The sequence below is a fragment of the Ruditapes philippinarum genome, unplaced genomic scaffold, assembly GCF_026571515.1.
Source record: "Ruditapes philippinarum isolate M1 unplaced genomic scaffold, ASM2657151v2 ctg2182_1_1_1_1, whole genome shotgun sequence".
Taxonomy (NCBI): Eukaryota; Metazoa; Mollusca; class Bivalvia; order Venerida; family Veneridae; genus Ruditapes; species Ruditapes philippinarum.
Genome location: NW_026856561.1, coordinates 247,022 through 271,231, shown reverse-complemented (window position 1 = coordinate 271,231; position 24,210 = coordinate 247,022). Strand labels below are relative to the sequence as shown.

At 33.0% G+C, this 24,210-nt stretch overlaps 2 protein-coding genes across 2 annotated transcripts; both read left to right on the top strand.

Annotated features, from left to right (window-relative positions):
- The first annotated feature begins 1,821 nt into the window (after window positions 1–1,821).
- Window positions 1,822–23,340, top strand: LOC132747007 (COMM domain-containing protein 10-like). Its single transcript, XM_060736311.1, has 6 exons — window positions 1,822–1,845; window positions 17,002–17,053; window positions 18,858–18,929; window positions 19,438–19,521; window positions 21,772–21,942; window positions 22,574–23,340. The coding sequence occupies exons 2-6, from the start codon at window positions 17,003–17,005 to the stop codon at window positions 22,610–22,612; spliced, it is 417 nt and encodes a 138-aa protein (XP_060592294.1). The 5' UTR covers window positions 1,822–1,845; window position 17,002; the 3' UTR covers window positions 22,613–23,340.
- On the top strand, window positions 7,837–8,887 carry LOC132746997 (uncharacterized). The gene is made up of 2 exons (XM_060736302.1): window positions 7,837–8,028; window positions 8,582–8,887. The coding sequence occupies exons 1-2, from the start codon at window positions 7,908–7,910 to the stop codon at window positions 8,815–8,817; spliced, it is 357 nt and encodes a 118-aa protein (XP_060592285.1). The 5' UTR covers window positions 7,837–7,907; the 3' UTR covers window positions 8,818–8,887.
- Window positions 23,341–24,210: the final 870 nt, after the last annotated feature.

Genomic DNA, 24,210 nt, shown 5'->3' with positions numbered 1-24,210 from the left:
ATCCTTTGGCCGGTCTCCCCGGCCATCTGTGTATGTGTTAATGTTTATCGGTTGAATTATTCATGCATATCTTAAAATTTATTTATTTATTTATTTATTTATTTATTTATTTTATTTTATTTTATTTTATTTTATTTTATTTTATTTTATTTTATTTTATTTTATTTTATTTTATTTTATTTTATTTTATTTATTTATTTATTTATTTATTTATTTATTTATTTATTTATTTATTTATTTATTTATTTATTTATTTATTTATTTATTCAATTTTATCGGGAAATAAGTTAGATTTATTAAATCAAAATAGTGTAACTAAATTATTAACAGTTGTACTGTATGAATATGGTATTTTGTACAAACCATATAGTTAAGGTTTCAACTAGAATATCTTTTTAGGTAGGTATACAGACAAATGGTCATATAAAACATCGATCAATTTGGTTTGTCCTTTCTTTAGATTTATAAAAGCAGTATTCATTGCTAAATTTTTTAGCTCAGCTGACCACATTGTTGAAGAAGAGCTTTTGTAAGGTCATCTCAGAAGTATTCCTCAAGTATTCCTTTGCCAAAAATCTTTCCACAGCCATTAAGCAAAATAGCCGAGACCAAGGTTATTGTCGTAACAAAGACCCACCAGTTAATGGGAAATGATTTTTGGAAAAGATTCTTCTCTTACATATATTGGTGACTTTGCCTGTAAAGATGCTGAGCAAATCGTAAAGATAAATCATGCACCGAGGGCCAAAATGACTCACATCTTTAGAATATTTAATGATTTTCATTAAGTTTTGTGGGTAGACACAGCTCATATTTTACCTACTAAAATTACGTTACTAGCATACTTTGATGATTTTAGGGGGAAAATGATAACGCAATATTAACTCTGTCGTACATATCTGGGACATACGATAAGTTATCGTATATCCCAGTACATATGCACAAAACTTCAAGAAAAATTCAGGCCTGCTTCAAGTTGCCAGTTTTCTATAATTAGCTTTTGTTTTACAAAATAGTTGTGCAAGCAACATAATTTTTTATAGCAATTTAAAAAATAAATCAGATTAAGAAGAGTATTCTAGTTTTTATATTTTTATTTATACGTAAATAGTCATATTATATAATTATACATGTATTACACGTGATAATAGTTACATATATATGTCTCTTATAAACTCTTATAAATCTCAGTTGATTGGTCTTACATGTATTTTAAATGTATATGAATTTTATGTACTATGTTTGTAAATGTGAGAATCTAAAGAGACTTAAATAAACGAACAAACTACTGTTAAATAGTTGTTGATAAAGAATGTCTGTTTCATGTATTGATTTGTGTCTTGGTTTTTAATTATTATAAAATATATTTTTTTTTAAAGTTGTTGGTAATAAATGCCTGTTTTTATAATATATTTTTTGAAAAAAAGTTTATATGTTCTATTCTGCTTGTTTTGATTGCTGTTTTCCTACTACATGTATTTAGCCTCATTATTTGCAAAATCGTAATTAGCTTAATTTATCAATTAATTCTTTCATTCATTCATTTGTTCATTCATTTATTGAAATACTATCACATTTCTGGTTTAAACCACGTAAAGGTGATTAAGACTTATTCTGAACTGAAAATGGAATCTATTTGGTACAGTGCTGAAACGTCCGGGACCGAACTGTCTTTGGTTATTTAGGACCGAAACGTCATGGTACCGAAATGACTCGTGATATTGACATGTAGCTACACCGGCAGGCGACTTCAAGAATTCGCTCTCCGAACTTGACGGAGATTGCCGAGTTGTTACGATTGGTACACCGGTCAAAATGGCGCTAATGTTTACTTTCCACCACCAGGTTTCTAAGACTTAGTATTTGTTCTAAGACGATTTAAACATTTCTTTATATTGTAAACTAACTTTGATGAGAATATTATAAATGAAATAAGTCATTGTAGGCCTTCACAAGGCTCTATTTTGAGGAAATTTTGATAAATGACGAAAATCTTACGTATTGCTCGGATAAGATTTTTCGGATAAAAAATATTATGTCTTCATTATTTAGATAATCACTGTCCATCGCCGACATGGTGCCATATCATTTTTTTGTCATTGCACACAAGAATAAACTAAAAAACCGAGGCATAAAATGCTGTGAAGGAAAGTTTATATTTTATGACCTTTTTACTTTAATTTTTGAAGGAAGTGGATAGCCGTACGTGCCCGTACGTCTAGCCAAAACTTCTAGTCGTACGTGAGTCACGTACAACTAGCCAGAACGCACTGTATTGGCTAGCTGTATGGCACTTTTTGAAATTATATCAAAGTCAAAAATGCATTTGATATTTTATGACTTTAAGCGAGGATTTTAACCAAGAAACAGCAATTATCCCCTAGAGGTAGCAGGTCTCGGGGAAATTGGCTTGGATCGTACTGAGGATCCTGAGAAGTGGGCTGACCAGATGCTGACGGTAGAGAGAATCCTCAATTATCTCTTGCCCGAACATGTTCTGGTACTCCATTGCCGTAGTATTTCAAAATTGGCGGATGAAGCAATTCTATCTATGCTTCATTTGCTTACGGCACATCCCTCAGTTAACCGGGAGCAGCTGATTCATTTGCACTGCTTTACGGGGTCACCAGCGATCTTGCAAAAGTGGATAGGTACTTTTCCTAACACTTATGTAGGTTTTACAGCCATATCCTGTGGGTCAGGTGAATACTTGGAGACCATACGCCTGGTTGAACAGTCTCGGTTGCTATTGGAAACCGATGCCCCCTACTTTAATCCCCCCCGTTGTAAAGTATCCACACCATATATGATTGGGTGGGTGGCGGCCAAGATAGCAAAGGCACGAACCGAAACTTGGAGTGAACTCCTCCGAGTGGCCTCCGCCAATGCTAGAAGGCTGTACATTGAGAGACATCCCCCAGCGCTCTCAGTGTCTTCGGAGGGGGAGCCCGTTTAAGTCTCTTCGGAGGCTGGGGTGATCGATTAAAATCGGTCACTCTTAGGCATTGTACCAAAAGGTTCAGGTACCGTGCCAGTACTGGTTTGAAACCAGGAAATAGGTCTGTAGCCTCATGAGTTGAGTGCAGGGTCAGATTCTCACAGTCTGATCGGATGGCCAGACTTCAAAAATAGGAAGGGGAGGAGTGTAGTGTAGTAGCTGCCCGTCAATCCCAATAGTGGTGGCTGACCTGAACCGGAAGTGATGCGCGAGTGACATCGCAGTGTTCCTGCCTCTTCTAATCTGGTCTTCCTGCAGAGCGGACGCATCAGAAGCTTTGAAGATTTATCTGATCACATCCATTGTGTACTACTTTGTAAGTTCCCATTTACCATTGTAGTTTTACTATACTTCTAAAGATGTTGGCTACAGTGAAGAAACTACAAATGATATCGATCTTTGTCATCTACAGATGGAGTTCTTCCATAACTTTATAAGTCGCTTTTATTTTGAAGTTGTGCAACAGTAAAGTTATGGATCAACCCAATTTGCAAAGGCCACCAGAATTTTCACAGTCCGTGTGCAGGTATACATAAAAACCTATTAAAATCACCCTTATTTATCAAATTAGGCTCAAATAAAAATACCATTTGATAAAAAAATCAATTTTGAATCAATTCATGTTTTGTTTTTAAATGAAACTTCAATGACATTGTGTACCCAACTATTTAATAGGGAAATATGTAGAGAAGGTTTACCAATTTGGAGTCTGCTTTCAAGTGAAATCTCGCTGGACTTCAAGTTTTGGGATTTCTAGCATCTATTTTTAGTAACAAACCATACACTTTTTTTAGTAAGTGTATAGACCCTTTCATTTAAGCGATAACAGTCAGTGAAGAGTTACTTCCCTTACCGGATGTGACGTAAATGGGGGATAAAACTATGCATGCCGCATAGAAAGTTAGCTTATTGAAAAGTTAAATGCGTAAATACTGATCGTTCAATTATGATTATAACATGTAAAAATTTACGCATGCATACATAAATTCAATATCAAGACAATAGAAAAAAATACAAAAGCAAAGATTGAGATTAATTCTCGCTACCACGGATTTATAAATCCGTGTCGCTACGGAGTGAAACAGCGAAATTTCAAAGTGAATATATTTATTAGATCTAGATTTTCTCAAATGCCAGGATAAAAAGCTAGTAACTAAATCAAATTTTAATATTTTATAAACACCCATACACACTGAAATTGCCTATTATAAATTTAAATGGCCATTTTCTAGTTTTCTGTGTTATTTTCTGTCATTTAGAAAATTCCGGCGTATTTGTGACAAACCTGAAAATAAGATTGCCAATGTCTTTTAATGATTGTTTTTCAAGCTTTAATAGAACAATAACAGAATGCATTATGTCAATACTTACTGATTCTTTTTCATTATGCCGTATACAAAATATTTCAAAGAACCAGTGAAGGATATAATTTTATAAATATTCCGGAAAGAGCGAAAACCATATGGCATTGCTTTTTATAATTTTAGATTCGCAACAAACGATAATATTAATAATCTATTCTTTAAAGACCTTTTCCCTGTAACTTATTTCATATATAAATAGATGTGTATATGTAAGCGCCACTGGGCCGTAACATATTAATTAACAGGGTGCATATGTTATATATACAAGCGGCACTTGGCTGTGATATCATAAATCACCAGGGTGCATTTTTTTAGAGATATAACATTACATCAGATTACGTCACTTTTGTTAGTTGTCAAAATATTTATGGTCCGAATTTTATTATGGATCATCCTAGGGACTTTATTGGTCATGCCTTACTGATTTGATACTCGATCCAGAGTCCTACCAACTGGCACAGTCAAAAATACGTAAAATTATAATTCAGTTAATAACGAATTTCTGTGAACGTGTTTCACAACTTGTTTTTGTTGTTTTTTTGTGTGATTTTATAAATATTTGATAAGCAGAGTATAATTAAAAAGTATCAAGTTGAAAATATTACTTTACCAGCTTAAATATATTAGTGTGATCACGGATTTATATTATAAATCCGTGATGTGATGTAAGATTTTTTGAGAGTGCATTTTTGCAGATACAAATAGTATACAGTCATGTAGTATACAGTCATGTACGAGTACATTCAAAAGAATTTTTACTTTTTATGCCTTTACATTTTTTTTTTTGAAATTACATAGATTTATATTGTTTTCTTTTCTTTGTCTTAGTAATGCTAAAATCAAAATGATTTTTAATAAACCAGTATCTTGCAATTAATTATTACGCAACAACAGATCGAATCCTTAGATTTTTGAAACTCAAAATATCTTTTGGGTATTGTATATTAGCAGAGACATAGATACATTATCTATATCTCTGGTATTAGCAAGTTAGTACGATTTAACTGTCTGGTAAAATTTTCATTTTTAAGAATCTTACTAAAATGGTAATCATGATCAGTTACCCAGGAATATGGTCTACTATTAAACCAAATCGTTAACCATATTATATAGTAAACATATTTATTCATTTCACCTTCCTTTTTATGTAATATCTTATTCAATTACACAAAATTTTGGCAATTTCAATCTGCCAATCTTAAAAGAGAAAGGATTAAGATTATATCCCTCTATTATTGTACCTAATCGTATCGGCATTGTCCACCGTATCCCCCAATGACGTCATCCAAGGGCGACAACTTGAATACGATCTTAAATGAAAGGGTCTATAATTTTAAATAAAAACAAACAAATAAGTCATGAATCATCACTCAAAAAAATATGTCTACTCAAAAAAAATAACATGTTTTTGGTACAATGTCTGTTATTGAATTAATACACCGTTATTATTGCAGAGCCATGTTTTCAATTAAAAATAGCTTTTTGGGTCACGGGTCACCAAATGTCATGCAAAGGTATCTGAACCTAAATTCTCGCTAAGTCACGTGATAATAAGGGCAGCAATGGCAACGAATTTTATGAAATGTGAACCCACTGATAAACTTTGAGGCATAATTTCATCAATCTAACGTTCTCAGGGTTTCTACTAGGAATTTTTATTTAAGAGTCCCAGGGACTCGTGCTCATAAAATATGAGGGTCCCAGAGAAAAATATGAGGGTCCTAATCATTTATTACTTTAAAGTAAGGTATCACTTATATATATTGTCTAGGTTTAATTCTTTACATTTATATACATTGTCAAACTACATATGCATTTTTATTGACCTTGTTATCGATAATTAAAATAAAAAAATATAAACCATTTATTAGTCCCCTACCGGTTTACCGGAGGGGACTTTAGGTTTACCCTCCGTCCGTCTGTCTGTCCGTCAGTCCGTCCGTCTGTCCGTCCGTCAGTCCGTCCGTCCACAAAACTGGATCCCGCAATAACGCAAAAACTACTGAAAATATTTTAATGAAACTTGATATATGGATAGATGGCAGTATGGAGATTATGCACGTCTTTTTCTTTTCTTCCTATCTTGAAAATTCAGGTTGCTATGGCAACAAATAGACTGAAAATATGGCAAATTTTACACATAACCTGGATCCCGCGATAACGCAAAAAGTACTGAAAATATTTTTATGAAACTTGATATATGGATAGATGGCAGTATGGAGATTATGCACGTTTTTTTCTTTTCTTCCTATGTTGAAAATTCTGGTTGCTATGGCAACAAATAGACCGAAAATATGGCAAATTTTACACATAACCTGGATCCAGTGATAACACAAAAAGTACTGAAAATATGTTTATGAAACTTGACATATGGGTAGATGGCAGTATGGAAATTATGCACATCCTTTTTTATCTTCCTATGTTGAAAATTCTGGTTGCTATGGCAACAAATAGACTGAATTTCAAGATTTCTGATTCTAGTTTTTAAGTTTTTTCACTATAAGTTCTTTATTTCTTAAGGTATTTTCTTCAAACTTTAAATATAAGTTGCTTGTCATCAACCACATCATATGTGACAAGGTTTACAACTCTAGCACAAAATTTATCAGAATTACCTCCCTTGAACTTAAAAATTTTCATGAAAAAAACATTGTTTTTTTTAATAACTTCTTTTCTGAATGTATCTACTTCAAACTTCATATAAATGTTTCTTATTATCACTCAACATTTGTGAGTGTTCAATACTCTAGCAAGACTATTTCCAGAATTATGCCCCTTTTGAACTTAGACTTTTTTTTGAGAAATTGGTAACTTTTTACTCCAACTTCTTCAATAATGATAGGACTTTAAAAATGTTATATTTTGATAACAGGGATGTTTAAAAAATAACTTTAAAGTGTCCTTCAGTCCGTCTGTCTGTACATAAAAACTGTTTCCTGTGATCACTTTTAAAGAACTTTTTCAACAAATTTACTTAAAATAGGAACCTAAGTGAATGGCCAATGGCCCTTCAGAATGTTGCTTGGGCTCCTACCGGTAGGGGACTTATGGATTGCTTGCAATACTATGATAATTGCTTGTATTAAATAAAGAAGGGCAAAATTCGGGCCAAATAAATTGTTCCTTATAACCGGAAGTTCGCTATAACCGTGTTCGCTATAGGTGAAGTTTACTGTAAATAGTGATCCGGAGAAAATTCTGATGCTTTGATTTTCTGTTGTTCTATACATGATTTCCATATTAGGCAGGGAAACTTAACACATTATGTGTACAATAATACAGACAAACCCAGAAGATTTACCTCAGAATTCAAAAAAATTAATTCATGGCTTTTACAATGGCATGATTGAAAGGCTGTGGCCCTTCTGGATGTTGCCAACAAACTTCTTGAGGGGTTCTAACCTGTAGGGGACTTTTGTATTGCTTGCAATACTTAGATAATCGCTTGTTATTCTTGTTTGTTAACATCAGTGGAGACTGGATGTCCTAGGCTTCATGTACCACCAAGTGTCCAACTGGCATGTAAACAGCATGGACTGACGGAGATGTGCGTAGCAACATGTAAAGATAACTCAGTGTTTTTACAACAACAAGTTGATCAATATACATGTACAGGAAATGGAACTTGGACTCCATCAGACTTTATACCAGACTGTGTCCTCGATGGTAATTGTTACACAATGTATCTTCTAGTAATATTTCTAACTTTTACCATTGGTAACTGCCAATTCCACCAATATAGGCAAGACCAGTCTACACTTCTATGCTGTCTGTTTGTAGGTCTACTTTATGAAATAGGTTTATACTACTGCTCATTTCTTTGTAAATCATATTTTGTATTTAATCCCTTTTATCCATAACTGTCAGTTGAGGAGCCTTCGAGTTCACGATGAAAGAAAAACATTAATGTAAAGGATTATGTTGTCTTAAAAGAAAGTCACTTGATAATTTTTAAAGAAATTGATATAATTAAAGATATCCTAAATATTTTGAATAATATGTGAATGATTTATTCATTCAACTGATTGATTTTTGTAAGGATTTATTTTGAGTGAAATTTTATGCATTTAAATTGAATAGTAACATGCATTAAATTAACTATTCTCATATAAGGTTAGTTTATTGCACAAGGCATATTTTCTTATATTAAAATGTTTTTACATATTATCATGTTGTGTGCATTTTGATTCACATTGCTCTTCGCCTTGTGTGTTTGCAGGCTACAGTGAATGTCCTATATGGAAATACAATGTTACCTGGACTCTAGTGCCTGATGAATGTGTGGGTATACAGTGTGATTGTGAATTTACCTCACCTGTGGAAGATGCACTCAACAAAAAACTAGCAAACAACACTGCTAAAGTTTCTGTGATTAAAACTGTGTCCAGTAATGTTAATGGAGAGGTTGGTATTGCGTTTGAATCTGTCTGTTCTACCTTTTTATGCCACCTGTAAAAATTCTTTTGAGAGCACATTAGTGCCCAATTGTCCTTCAAACTTTCCATCTGTCACACTCTTTCATGATAGTGCCTTTATTTATTGTTTCAGAATACCCATCAGTGCCACATATATTCATGTTAAATACAAGACTCAGTTTATATCAAAGGTTGAATAACTCTTTAATATACTAGTATAATAGATGGTCAATGCACCATTTTTCATGCATTAACATCTGCAGAGGCACGTTGATGTATTTAAAACTTGGGAATTCAGTGTTTCTGCAGATGTTAATGCACAAAAAATGTGCATAAGTGCTATTCTTGCATAAAAGTATACATTTCATTTGATAATTTCATGTTTGTCATTTGTTTGTTTGTTTTTCATATAGATAGACCAGTTTTTAACACAGAAATAATTAGTTACAGTCGGCATCGTACTTGCGTCCACCTTTATTGAGCGACTTTTTTATTAAGCGGCCGCATAAAATCCCTCCCGATGATTTTTACTATATAAGTTAATTCCATTAAACGACGATTTTATATCGCGGCCAGCGGCCACTAAATGTCGGCCCACATGTACAAAATTCAGTGTTAAAGTATCTATTAAACGGCCGTGACAAACAATCGTCACTACGGACATTCTCACCTGTGTAATTAGCGAGTAGGTTTTGAACAAACAAATATTTTTCATGGTCATTGGTCTTAAAGTATCTATTAAACGGCCGTCAATTAGACCGTCACAAATAATTGTCGTTTAAAAACGAATTGAATAACAATTGCAATCGTTTCAAAATTGGAAAGAAAGAAATAGTTTTCCAAAAGTAATATTTATTGTGACATATTTTGTCAGAGCAATAACTTATCACAACACCGCATTGGCACAGTTTTGTCATGTGCACAAAGTGACCTCCCTTCCAGAAAATCAAATCGAAAATGACGTCGAAACGAGCGAAAAAATGACAGACAACTAATTATACCGGATAAATTGAATGAGGAAATCGCGCATGGAATTGAGTCTGAGTAAATAGCAAATACCATCGTTTGTAGTCGAAATAAAATCGTGAAACGTAGTGGACTAAACATTACAGAACCGAGCCTTTCATTGCTGATGGTGTATAGGTGCTCATCTGATGCTTTATAAAATACATGTAGTACCCCATTAAATATGTTCCTTTGACAAAAAAAATAATGAAAGATCTCAAAATCTTTAATGTTTTGTAATCGGGGTAGTGTGAAAACTAAATTGCTGACAAAAACAAGAAGTTTACAACATATTGAATGAAAAATTATCTAAAGGTCTGGCTGATGATTTGAAAGTATGTTTAGCAGGAGATGTGTATGAACATATTAATAATATATGACAATATGCTTTGTTTCAAGGTCAAAATGACCTGTTAATAGTATTATGAGCGAGATCATATTTGTACACAAATTTCCTAAAATTTCTTTTTTAAAAAACAAACACATATTGATGACTTTTTTAAACGAAAGGCATATATGTAATTATGAAACTGTAATAAATATATAAAATTGTATAGTTTTTGTTTTTATATAAAGATGTTATTATATCTATGACTTGTAACATAAAAAAGTCTTGAATTTTCCAGAATTCTATTGAGAGACCACTTTATTAAGAGACCACTTTTTGGCAGTCCCTTGAGTGGTCTCTTAATACAATGTCGACTGTATTTGACAATTTTGTTTTGATTACAAAGTGACTAGAATCATTAAGTCATACGGCAGTCAGACATATTGACATGGTGCCCTGAATAATGCATATTTAAAGATATACCATTATTGCATAATTATGGTCAAGTGCTTTGATGCATTAATTAATGCATGTTTGTGCTCTGAGTACCACTGCATGTGCTAGAATATATTAAGATAAAATATCACAAAGATTTTCAGACTGGAAATATGTAGATATTGTAATTTCTTGGCAAAACTTTTCCGGTTATGATTAAGTGACTGTGTTAATTTCATTTATATATACACAGTTTTATACACAATTATTAGTCCCCTACCGGTTTACCGGAGGGGACTTTAGGTTTACCGTCCGTCCTTCTGTCCGTCCTTCTGTCAGTCCGTCAGTCCACAAAACTGGATCCCGCGATAACTTGAAAAGTACTGAAAATGTTTTTATGAAACTTGGTATATGGATAGATGGCAGTATGGAGATTATGCACGTCTTTTTCTTTTCTTCTTATGTTGAAAATTCTGGTTGCTATGGCAACAAATAGGCTGAAAATATGGCAAATTTTACACATAAACTGGATCCAGTGATAACGCATAAAGTACTGGAAATATTTTTATGAAACTTGACATATGGGTAGATGGTAGTCTTGAGATTATGCATGTCTTTTTCTTTTCTTCCTATGTTGAAAATTCTGGTTGCTATGGCAACAAATAGGCTGAAAATATGGCAAATTTTACACATAAACTGGATCCAGTGATAACGCAAAAAGTACTGGAAATATTTTTATGAAACTTGACATATGGGTAGATGGCAGTCTTGAGATTATGCACGTCTTTTTCTTTTCTTCCTATGTTGAAAATTCTGGTTGCTATGGCAACACATAGACTGAAAATATGGCAAATTTTACACATAAACTGAATCCAGTGATAACTCAAAAAGTACTGGAAATATTTTTATGAAACTTGACATATGGGTAGATATCAGTCTTGAGATTATGCATGTCTTATCTGTTCTTCCTATTTTAAATATTAACTTTAGATTGTCCTTCAGTCCGTCTGTCTGTCTGTTCATAAAAAACTGTTTCCTGTGATCACTTTTAAAGAACTTTTCCAACAAATTTACTTAAAATAGAGAAAAATTGAAACATTAGTGTAAATGGCCAATGGCCCTTCAGAATGTTGATGGGGTTCTAACCGGTAGGGGACTTATGGATTGCTTGCAATACTATGATAATTGCTTGTTATTTATTGTTACTTTTTATTTTTTCATTTCTTTCATTTGGCTGAATGTTTGTGCAACTTGCATAAAGTCAAGATGTTTCACATCTGGTCCGACTAATTTTATCAATTGTTTAACTGCATATACGTCTTGATGACGGACAAATGTATCTACTATTTTGGAAGTTCAAACATCCATTTTCCGAGGCAAATGGATTACATTTTTTGGTTGAGACGCAATGGCTGCATTTCATATCCGTATTCGTCACGTTTTGGACGAGCCACGGGTAAGTTAAGTTAAGTAAGTTAACTTAGCCACTTTTCATTAAAATTGGGGGAGCAGCCGACATGTTTTACGATTTATTTTATAACAAAAAACGCATAGACTGGGACGCTTTTTTAAGGTCGACTAAATTCTAGTGTGCGCCGTTTTATTCCGTATTAAACTGTAATTAATTGAAAGAAAGATAACTCTGCTGTATTCAATATTAGAACCCGTCTACCAAATTACGTCATTTCCTTTAAAGAAGCGGAAGGAATTTCCAAATGATATTTACGGAGGAAAATTTAATTTGCGTCCCCATGGACGCACACTTCGAGTAATTGAGGGTCCTAGGTTACTATTTTTGCGTCAAGGACGCAGGAAATGTGCGTCAATAGAAACCCTGCGTTCTGTGTTCAAAAATATAGACTGAAGAGTCCCAAATATATCTAACTACCTGTATAAAAATAGTTTTTGTGTAGATCACGAAAATTTATTGAATTACAGCATGGCATAAATATGTCATGCTTCTGGTTGACTTTCAATACGGGATTGGCTTCAGCGAACAGGTCTAGCAGTACTATAAAACATGTTCGCTGAAGTCTCTTTAGCTACTCCAGATGGTGAGAAAAAAAGAGCATTTTGGTTGCAATTGAATAACGTCAATTGAAATAGTTTACAAAATTGTCATAATAATCCTGTTTTGTTTCAGTAAGTTTAATTTTCAACACCTTTATAAATGGAAAAAAGCAACGAAAATAATTGTTGTTGGTCTCTGGTAATTGCGTCATTTACGGACAGTAGATCGAAGTTTGTTTATCATTGTGATTGAGGAAGGTTTGCATGTTCCGTGAAATAGCATTCTAAAATTCTATTCCCTGGATAGGCTTACATTTAATTGATTGTGCTTTTATGTTCGATATTCATCTACGTACTGTATTTAAAAGTTATACAATTGTTTTTTGCTTTTCACCGTTTTTTTTCTCAATGTTCTGGTTTTTAGCTCACCTGAGCATATGCTCAGGGTGAGCTATTAGGATCACTCTTCGTCCGTCGTCTGTCGTCCGTTCACACTTTTAAAACAACATCTCCTCTGAAACCATAAGGCAGATCATAATGAAACTTCACACGGATGTTCCTTGTGTGAACCCTTAACAAAGTTGTTCAAAGAATTCCATTCCAAGCAGAACTGTGGTTGCCATGGCAACCAAAAGAAAAAACTTTAAACATCTTCTTCTAAAAAACCCAAAGAGCTAGAGCTTAGATATTTGGCATGAAACATCTTCTAGTGAGTGTCTACCAAGTTTGTTCAAATAAAAGCCCTGGGGTCAAAATTGGCCCCACCTCAGGGAGTCATTGATTTTCCCTATTTGCATATAGTAAAAACTTAAAAAAGTCTTCTTTTTAAGAACCCAAAGAGCTAGAGCTAGGGGTGTCATCGATTCAATCGATATTGGTGTATCGACGATCTTTGTTATCCGATTTCGATATTGATTCCATTTTTAGCTCGACTATTCGAAGAATATGAGAGCTATTGTAGTCGCCCCGGCGTCAGCGTCCGCGTCGGCGTCTGCGTTGGTTAAAGTTTTTTGTAAAGTCAAATATCTCAATTATTACTTGAGATATTCAATTGAAACTTACAATACTTATTTATAGTAACAAGGTACATCAGATTGACAAGTTGGATAACTCTGCCTACAATATTGACAGAATTATGCCCCTTTTTAACTTAGAAATTTTGGTTAAAGTTTTTTGTAAAGTCAAATATCTCAATTATTACTTGAGATATTCAATTGAAACTTACAATACTTATTTATAGTAACAAGGTACATCAGATTGACAAGTTGGATAACTCTGCCTACAATATTGACAGAATTATGCCCCTTTTTAACTTAGAAATTTTGGTTTAAGTTTTTTGTAAAGTCAAATATCTCAATTATTGCTTGAGATATTCAATTGAAACTTACAATACTTATTTATAGTAACAAGGTTCATCAGATTGACAAGTTGGATAACTCTGCCTACAATATTGACAGAATTATGCCCCTTTGGAACTTAGAAATTTTGGTTTAAGTTTTTTGTAAAGTCAAATATCTCAATTATTGCTTGAGATATTCAATTGAAACTTACAATACTTATTTATAGTAACAAGGTTCATCAGATTGACAAGTTGGATAACTCTGCCTACAATATTGACAGAATTATGCCCCTTTGGAACTTAGAAATTTTGGTTAAAGTTTTTTTCTAAAGTCAAATATCTCAATTATTGCTTGAGATTTTCAATTGAAATTTAAAATACTTTTTTATAGTAACAATGTACATCAGTTTGCAAAATTGCATAACTCTGCCTGCAATATTTGCAGAATTATTTGCCCCTTTGAAACTTAGAAATTTTGGTTAAAGGTTAAAGGTCTTCAAAGATATTTACTTGAAACTTTACACATGCACTTAGGGTCATAATTGGAGGGTCATAATTGTATGTCACTGACCAAGTTCCATAACTCTATCTTGCATTAAGGCTGATTCATATCCCCTTTTCTACTTAGTCTCTTGGTTAATGTTTACATGCAAGTTTTACATATCTCAATAACTATTAAAGATATTTATTTAAAACTTCACATATGCATTTAGGGTCATAATTGTAGGTCACTGACAAAGATCCATAATTCTATCTTGCATTCAGGCTGATTTTTCTCCTCTTTTTCAACTTAGAAATTCATGGTAAAGTTTTGCTTGTAAGCTGTTATCTCAATAACTACTGAAGGGTTTGTGCCTTTTTTGGGACAATTTTATGCATTCATAATAATAAAGCAGTGATTTACTTGATAAAACATCTTAATAACAAGCCTTTGTACCTTTTCTGTCAAATTTATGTATTCATAGGTAATTAGTATTATTATACTCAATAAAACACCCTTGTGACATTACCTTCCGAATAGTCAAGCCAATACTGTATAATTAGACTCTCTCTAAGGCCTATAACATGAATTTATAAAAAAAAATTAGCCCTTTTGTGAACTTAAAAAATTTAAAATTATCAAGGCTCTTTTACTATCAAGCACTAAGAATAGTCGAGCGTGCTGTCCTACCGACAGCTCTTGTTTAAATATCGGATATCGAATGCACATATATTTCTAGCTAAAGAGACTTCTGCAAACAGGTTTTATAGAACTGATAGACCTGTTTACTGTCGCAAAAGGTCAAAATAAAAGCGACATACACAGTTATGGAAGCAAAAACATTTTTTTCTAAAATGAAAATGGAAATCAATGCCAAAGTTACCTCCCAGTGTCTCTAACAAATGCTGCCTAATTTCGTTGTAATCTCGCACATCTGCTAAGTGGATGTCAAGACCCCTCAATTTCAGATTTTAAAAAGGGAAAATGTCAAGAAAAATTTGTCAGTGTTTCTTTGTAAAAATTATGATTACAAGATGTTAAACTTTAATAATTATTCAAGTTCTAAACACTATAATTTTCCAATTTAACCCGGCTTAATTGGAACGGCAAGGAGGGGATTTAGCATTATCAGTAACTACGTAATAGCAACAGCAACAACTAAAGTAAAAATTGGAAAAGGCTTTAAACTCAATAGTTTTCATTTATAGCTGTATGATAAAAAAAGAAACAAATTGTTCAGTTTTCATAGTTTATCTTTTTTGCATTTGTCTAAATATAACTGCTTTGTCAGTGTCCTTAGGAAACATTTAAAAAGACTTGAAAGCTAAAATTTAGCCTGGCAGTCATATAATTTATCGCTGTATCGTCGATAATTCATTACCGATATATAGATACAAAAATCCTTATCGATGACACCTCTAGCTAGAGCTAAGATATTTAGCATGAAACATCTTCTAATGGGTGTCTACAAAGTTTGTTCAAATAAAAGCCCTGGGGTCAAAATTGGCCCCGCCCCAGGGGGTCATTGATTTTCCCTATATGCATATAATAAAAACTTAAAAAATCTTCTTCTAAAAAACCCAAAGAGCTAGAGCTTAGATATTTGGCATGAAACATGTTCTAATGGATGTCTACCAAGTTTGTTCAAATAAAAGCCCTGGGGTCAAAATTGGCCCCGCCCCAGGGGGTCATTGATTTTCCCTATATGCATATAGTAAAAACTTTAAAAAATCTTCTTTTAAAGAACCCAAAGAGCTAGAGCTAAGATATTTAGCATGAAACATGTTCTAATGGATGTCTACCAAGTTTGTTCAAATAAGAACCCTGGGGTCAAAATTGGCCCCGTCCCGGGGGTCATTGATTTTCTTTATACATGTGTATGTGTATTGCAAAAACTTAAAAAATCTTCTTTGAAAAAAACCAAATAGCTAGAGTTTAGATACTAAGCATGAAACATGTTCTAGTGAGTGTCTACCAAGTTTGTTCAAATAAAAGCCCTGGGGTCAAAATAGGCCCCGCCCCGGGGGTCATTCCTTTTCCTTATATGTGTTATACAAAAACTTAAAAAAATCTTCTTTTAGAATTTATTAAACAAACATTAGTGGACACACATATACATATGTACTTTATGAAAAACCATACATGTGAACTTTCACTTTTAGCGGGAGATTTCCACTTTCTACAGCCATATTTTCAAAGATTTTTCTTAAGATAAGGTGTATTTTCACAAATTAAAGGAATTTCCCTATTTTTGATGCCAGAACTTCCTTCTTTGTTCATTGCAAATTCTAAAAGCTCCCTCTTTTGGAGGACCCCCCCCCCCCCCCCCCACTTGATCATCTAAAAAAGTTCACATGTCTGATGAAAAACTAGAAAAAAATTGATTGTGTTTTGAACACTTTGAAACTATTGTTAGATTGTAATTAACTTGTTTAATGAAACAGCAAACACAGTTTATCCTCATGCAAGTAATAATTATTTTATAGACAGTGACAATCATTTTTGAAAAATTGTGTTCATACTTTTTTCATGCCATCATAATGAATTGATGATGGAAGTTACTCTTGTTTTTTTAACAGTATAGTCTTATGTTCTTGTAAAAAAATAGTTAATTTATCATTTTTAGGATGAGAGAACATTTTCCGAAGATGAGGAAGAGAAGTTGCAAGGCACGCTTGGTATGTCAGAACCAGATCTTGAATTACTGCTACAGACATTGGAGTTTTTCATACAACAGTCTTTCCAGACTTGAAATACATCCTTGTATACAGAATTTACAAGATGTCATGTGAATCTGTTTATCATGCCCACCAGCCCCCTCTAAAAATGGGAATAAGTAAAGTTTTTGTAGCATCCATCTGTTCGCACGAATGAATAGGGATAGGGGGGCCATCTAATTGTAAACAGAGCAAACAAGAACAATAGATTGGAGTTCATAAGATAATTATAGAATAAGGGGCCATTGGCCCTCTATTAAACAAAAGAGAAAATAACAAAAGAAATGTCCCCTTATTCCATTGTGGCTGGATTTCCATGCTTCCGTTCAAACTTTGTCCAGACAATATAGCTTTTACATTTATATATGGATTTTAAAATAATTTTGTATAAATGTGTAGCACATTAGGACAATGTGTCATGTACAACATCTTCATTTAAAGGGACTCCACTGAGGTTTCAAAGCCTAAAAACATAACATTTGAATTTCTTCCAAAAATTAGCTGGGGCACTTTAAACAGAAATATATGCAAAGATAGTTAAGAAATTTACTATGAAATAAATTGAAAATCATATTTTAATGATATTCTTAGCCCGATTTGAGTGAAAAGGGTTTAAACGCTTTTCAATTTGGGTCATTTTTGTGTCGCCTCTACAGAGTAGTGGCGACATATAGGGATCACTTCTCCGTCTTCTGTCTGTCCGTCTGTCCGTCCGTCACAAAACTTGTCCGGACTACTCCTCATAAACTACTGGTGCAATTTCATCCAAACTTTACAGGAATGATCAGTACCAAGTCTAGTTGTGCATATTGTCAGCATTTTCCGGTTCAATGATTCTTGACAGAGTTATGGCCCTTAAAAAATTGTTATTTTTAAAGTTTGTCCGGACTACTTCTCTTATACCACTAATGCAATTTCAATGAAACTTTACAGGATTGATCTGTAGCTCAAGTCCTTGCGCATATTGCAAAGGTTTTCCGGTTGAATGATTTTTGGCCGAGTTATGGCCCTTTGATAAAAAGGTGTTTTTTTCTGTGTGTTGCCAGATACACAAAAGCTTGTCCGGACTACTCCTCATAAACTACTGGTGCAATTTTATCCAAACTTTACAGGACTGATCAGTACCAAGTCTAGTTGTGCACTGTCCGTCTGTCTGTCATAAAAATTTGTCCCAACATGAAATTGGCCATCATGAGGCGACACATGTGATTACTGATTGATCTTGTTTTACAATTTGAATAATTATTCTGGAAAAACGAAGTGCGCGTATGATCTGAAATTTTGCACAATGATTAGTGGTGAAAACCTACATCAAACGGAACATTTACCTGGAAAAAATATTTTCAGTCATGTCAAAATACCTCAAAATACCCTTTAAAATTACAGCTCAAAAGTGTAGGTCACATTCTGACTTCAAATTCTACTCAATTGCACCACACCTCTGTCTCATGTGAGGAAGTTATCTTGTAAGATTGTAGAAGGACAATGAGTCAATTAACAGCTGTTTTCTGATACATTATTTACATAAATTCTTAAATATTACATAAATATAAACTACATAAATTGATATAAATTTACTATAGTTCATAGATTATTTAAATGTTTAATTACATAAAATACAAAATCATCAAATACATTAATTTGTAATTACATAGTTGATTTATATAAGAAATACAAATTTTATATTTTTAGGCTATCTGCACTCAAATTGTTATTATATGCATCAATGTAATGAAAAAGTAACTTTTTTGGTATATTATTTCAGTCAGCTTACCACATTGCCAAGCCAGCAGCACTCTCTCAACAATTGTCTCAACTAGGAATGGATCAAGAAAAGGTTTTTGATATTTTTCACTTACTATCAAATAATATATTAGTCTATTTAACACTCTGACTACAAATTCCCAAGTCATTAGTTTAAGCCCCTGGTTCTCCAACTTTATGGATGAGACTTTATACACCACTGTGTAATGGTGCTTTATGACTTGCATGTAAAAAAAAACAGTGTAAAAGTTTGGAGCCAGATTTAGATTTAGCTAGTGACTTTACTAGGTTGACCAAACAGTAAGTAGTTTCAGGCTCAATGCTTGTGACTCACATGACAGGCTATAAATGTGGCTTACAACATCCATACAAGGGCATGATATCTTAAATACAATTACTAAACTGTTCAAGAAAAGTCACTCAATCCGCATAACTATTTGTTAACCACAAAAATAACCAAATAGTCCAAAGGAAGTAACTCCAAAAGGTCTAAGTATACTAATTGTTATAAGCTGAACCCTTTTTTATTAGTAATCAAGAACATTTGCAGTAATATACAAACATTCTTTTTATACAAACAGGTTGATGCCATTGTTGAATCGTGGACAACGAATGGACGGGAAGTTATACAGAATCTAAGACAAAGGACTCTAATGCCAAATCAAGCAAGTCTTTCTAATAGTTTTGATATCATTAATGTCATAAAATCATAAAGTAGGACTAATGAGGGACAGTAGTGAATAACCTCCCCTGAGTACTCCCTATAAATAGATAGGCCCTAAGCTATTGGATTACTCGGACTTTATCGCCTATTTCTTTGTAGCAAACTGAATTAATTAGGGCTAATTATGATCATTTGTAATATTCAGATTAGATATTGCGATAAGATGTAGAATCTGTTGACATAAATTAATCATTTTTGCGACGGACGCGCCCTCAGGCGCGTTCAGAGCTAAGTCATCTACACATGGGATTTCGTTGGCTACACTCGCGCAATGTGTCCTAAACCAATTAACAGCCCAAGAAATAGTACATGAATTTGATCCTTCAAAACTCCCATACTTTATCTGGATATCTTAATGTCTTCCATATTTAGCCTTTTCAATTTCAAATTAAGTTATCCAAGTTAAAATATGAACGTATATTATTGATAAAAACGTTGTAGTCCCGTAGTATTATTGCGCAATATGCAAATGACTGCTGAAACGATTTACCGCTGTCGAAAAAGTAGGACAGCAAATTATACTTCAATAAAGGTGTAACCTCTGAGTTCCAAGACATTATTAGTAGGAAATAAATATTTCTACATTATACAAAACATTATTATTAACAAATCAAAAGTTTTTCGTGACTCTAGGATAACTCGCGCATTAATAAAAGAAGAACTATTTTCGTGACTCATACCGCGGGTTTAGCTGAATATTCAGCAGTTATTAATATATTAGACACAGTACAATGGCTAGTATAAATATCTATTTTTGAAAATGCATGTAAGACACTTTACCGCCATGTAGTCTTTCATGGTAAGGAAGTTATAATATCAGTTCTACTTCCGATTCTTGTGGTTTGTTTACATATTTTACAAGGTCATGATATGAGTTAACCTTCGCTATTCTAAAAATAGATTCTGCTTCACCTGTTCTGATTTTTGGACAGGCGATTAGGAAGTACACATTAAACATGTAATTAATAAACCAGCGGATTGTAATGCAATACTTTTAGAAATGCTATACAATTGTAAGAAGCAAACAAGTTGAAAATGGAATTTAGTGTGAAGTTGAAAAGGACAACTAAACACTGTAGTGCTTTTAAAAGTGACATTTAAATTAAAATAAAAACGATGTGCTCTGGCCTCTACATCTTTACCTTGTAAATAAAAAAAATCTAAGAAATACACTATTAATTGCTGATGATTTTAACCATTTTTTTTTAATGAGACATATCCAAGAGAAATAAAAATACAAATGACTTATATTTTATTGTCTGTATGCCCACTATGATATAACACGAAGCAATTCTAAATAGCATTCTCAAATGTATAATGTATTTTGTTTGAAGTTTATTTGCCTGGATTTATTCTAGAAATATTTCGTTGATAGTTTTTTTTTCTATTTACATATCATTTCTTAGAATAAATCGATAAGGACACTGATTTACAAGTTTGACCAGAGTTTTTAGGCATAAATTTCATTCTGTATTTAAGTGCTTGAAAGTAGAAAATCTGAATTATATCAATTTAGGACACAAAATATATTGCTCTACAAATATCGAACTTGTATGGAACAAATTTTCTCAGTTATATATTTTGTGTTTTGTTTTTGTTTTGTTTTGTTTTTTCTAAAAGAAGCCTTAATTAATGTCTCTCCGGTTGCATGTCCGTCGCATTCAGTGCTGCAGCACTTTGATTTCCTTAAGGTTTACATATTTGTTGATGCATGTGTAAATAATTGATTAAGACATATCAACCTGTCTTATATAAAACTCAACGATAAAAGCAAAGGATTCCAAATATTTGGACCTACTTACATTTTGGTTAACCTCGGTTTTTATCAAGGGAAGATAATCCACTACTGTCCCCCATCAACAGTTTGATTTTATAAAGGTATCATTAAATATCAAAGTCTTTTAAAAAATTGAAGTTTTTACTCTGAAAACATGTAAAGATATTTACATATCTTTGGTATCATCGATAATCAGTATTTCATTTGAAGACCCAATTATTTTTCAAAAATATAATACTAGAATCTGAAGAAATTTTCAAGGGAGTATTAAATTTAAAAGGAAGAATAAACTTGTGCTTTAGGATAAAAGTTATCCATTTGTAAAAGGACATTTATAAAGGGACTTTATTTTTGTTCAATTAAAGGTTTTAAATTGATTTCATCTAAAAATATGAGATTTGTTATCAATTACAGTTTACAGATATAAATTGGAGATTAAATTTACAAATGGCCCAATCAACGGAAACTAAGCAGAAATTACCAAATGCTATGTTTGAACTTGGTGTCCATCGTGAAGGGCAGGAAGATAAAGAAAAAATACGAATGGAGTTCACTCATGATGAATTATACCAATTTTACAATCAGGTATTATTTTAAAGAATAAGTAAAGTCTGTATTTACATCACAATGTAGAATTTAAAAAAAAAATGAGCTGCGTCACGACAAAACCAACATAGTGGGTTTGCGACCAGCATGGATCCAGACCAGCCTGCGCATCCGCACAGTCTGATCAGGATCCATGCTGTTCGCTTACCAACTCTATTAAAGTGGAGAAACTGACAGCGAACAGCATGGATCCTGATCAGACCGCGCGGATGCAAACCCATCAATTGTTGAAAGTCTTGTCAGTGTGGTAGAAAGAATTATTTGCTGGTGCCAAAACATGAAACCATCTATTTGGTAACTGACAGTATGTTCCTTTGTATGAGTAGTTATGGTAACATCTTTTCTAACCACTTGCCTCTCGCTGCTGTGGGTTTAAATCCCACTAGGTACTTTGATTCTGTCATGCTAGACAGCTCAGCATCTAGTAGGTCTGTGGATCCACTGATGTGCTGGAGATAATGCATGGATGGGGTTTCTGAAGCCTTCTTTTTCACGAGTGAAGCTGCTGTCACCTTATATAGTTTACAGTACTGCTGTGACGGAAAACTAAAAAAGACTTTTTAACAAAATAAATTTTAGTGTTAACATGGGTATCTATTTTTCATTTCAGTTGGAAACTATTCAGAAACAGATTGATGGTTTAAGCTGATGGTTTACACCAAGATTAGAGGTAGTCCAGCCAAAGTCTTCTTTCAGTTCAATGTCTTGTTTGAAACATACGTGGAACAATGTCATACAATACATTCGGGACATTTCATTTAACTTTGCAGAATTAAAAAAAACATTGTTTTGGTGTAGTAGGCTACAAACTTCTTGTATTTGAATACATTCAATTAATTTAATCATTTGTAGAAGTTAAATTATTTCACACGTCAGTATGTTTAGAGATTTTAACGTTCTCCCGAGAACTTGATAATATTTTCAGATTTGCATTTATTGTAATATGATACATAATTTCACAGTATTCTGCCCAAAAGTTTATTGTGTTATTGATGTTAAGACATACATTATTAGTTATTAAAATTTGGACATGTTATACGCTTAAGTATAGTTATATAGTAAAATAGCAATTTATACACAGCCATGTAACATGTCATAATTTTCATAATTTTCATGAGGCGACACATGTGATCACTGATCACCCTTGTTTTATATACAGTACATTTTGTACTGCTCAATTGCTTTCTTTGATAAAAGAGCTAAAATTTGATCTTCTACTAATTAGGAGTATTTATGGTTGTTTTTAATGAAATGTTTGTTGCAATTGTAACCATTGTCCTTTGCATATGTTGATTGCAAGCCATTTACATGTGATTTTATTGTGTGAACTACATGTATAATACAAATTGTGCAATAAATTATTTTTATAATGCAAAATTAGTATGTTTTATTTTTTCATTATCTTTCCCTTTTATCACTTCTTACCATGTGCAATACAAAGTATGAACAAGACATGAAAATGTACTACGTTTGAACATTAAACCATAGACCTTGGTCATGGCATAAAATATTCTCTCATTAATTTGCTCCCTGTAAAAAAAATTCAAATTATGATAACCTATAATTATTTCCAAGCTAAATTTCTCTTGGCCTTTTCTAACAAACTTATTAACAGGTTTTTTATATATAAATAACAAAAGCGAATTATATATATTACAATATTTTATTTATCATAAACCCTTTTAAATACGAAATATATGTATAAAATAATCCTATCGTTTTTGTGCCCCCACTTTAGTGGCGGGCATTTAGATTTACCCTTGTCCGTCTGTCTGTCCATCCATCCGTACGAACCCAGAGGTACTTGTGTGACTTGGAGAACAATGGGTAACAGTAAATTCTCTTTGATCCTATTCATTCCGTTTTTACTTGTGTGTTTTTTTAAGCCTTGTGTGACTAAAAATGGCCAAAAAGATCAAAGGAAAAGTCACATAAGTACCATTTTGTGAGTACGTCCGTCCGTCCGTTCTCTTGTGTTGCACGTAACTCAAAAAGTATTTGACCTAGAGTCATGAAACTTAACAGGAATGTTGATCAGCATGTGCAGTTGTGCACCTGGGCATTTTTGCCTGGATTTATTCAGTATTTTTAGAGTTATTGCCCTTGACTTAGTAAAAATTTGCAATTTTCAACTTGTGTCGCATGTAACTCAAAAAGTATTTGACCTAGAGTCATGAAACTTTACAGGAATGTTGAACAGCATGTGTAGTTGTGCACCTGGGTATTTTCGTCTGGATTTATTTAGTA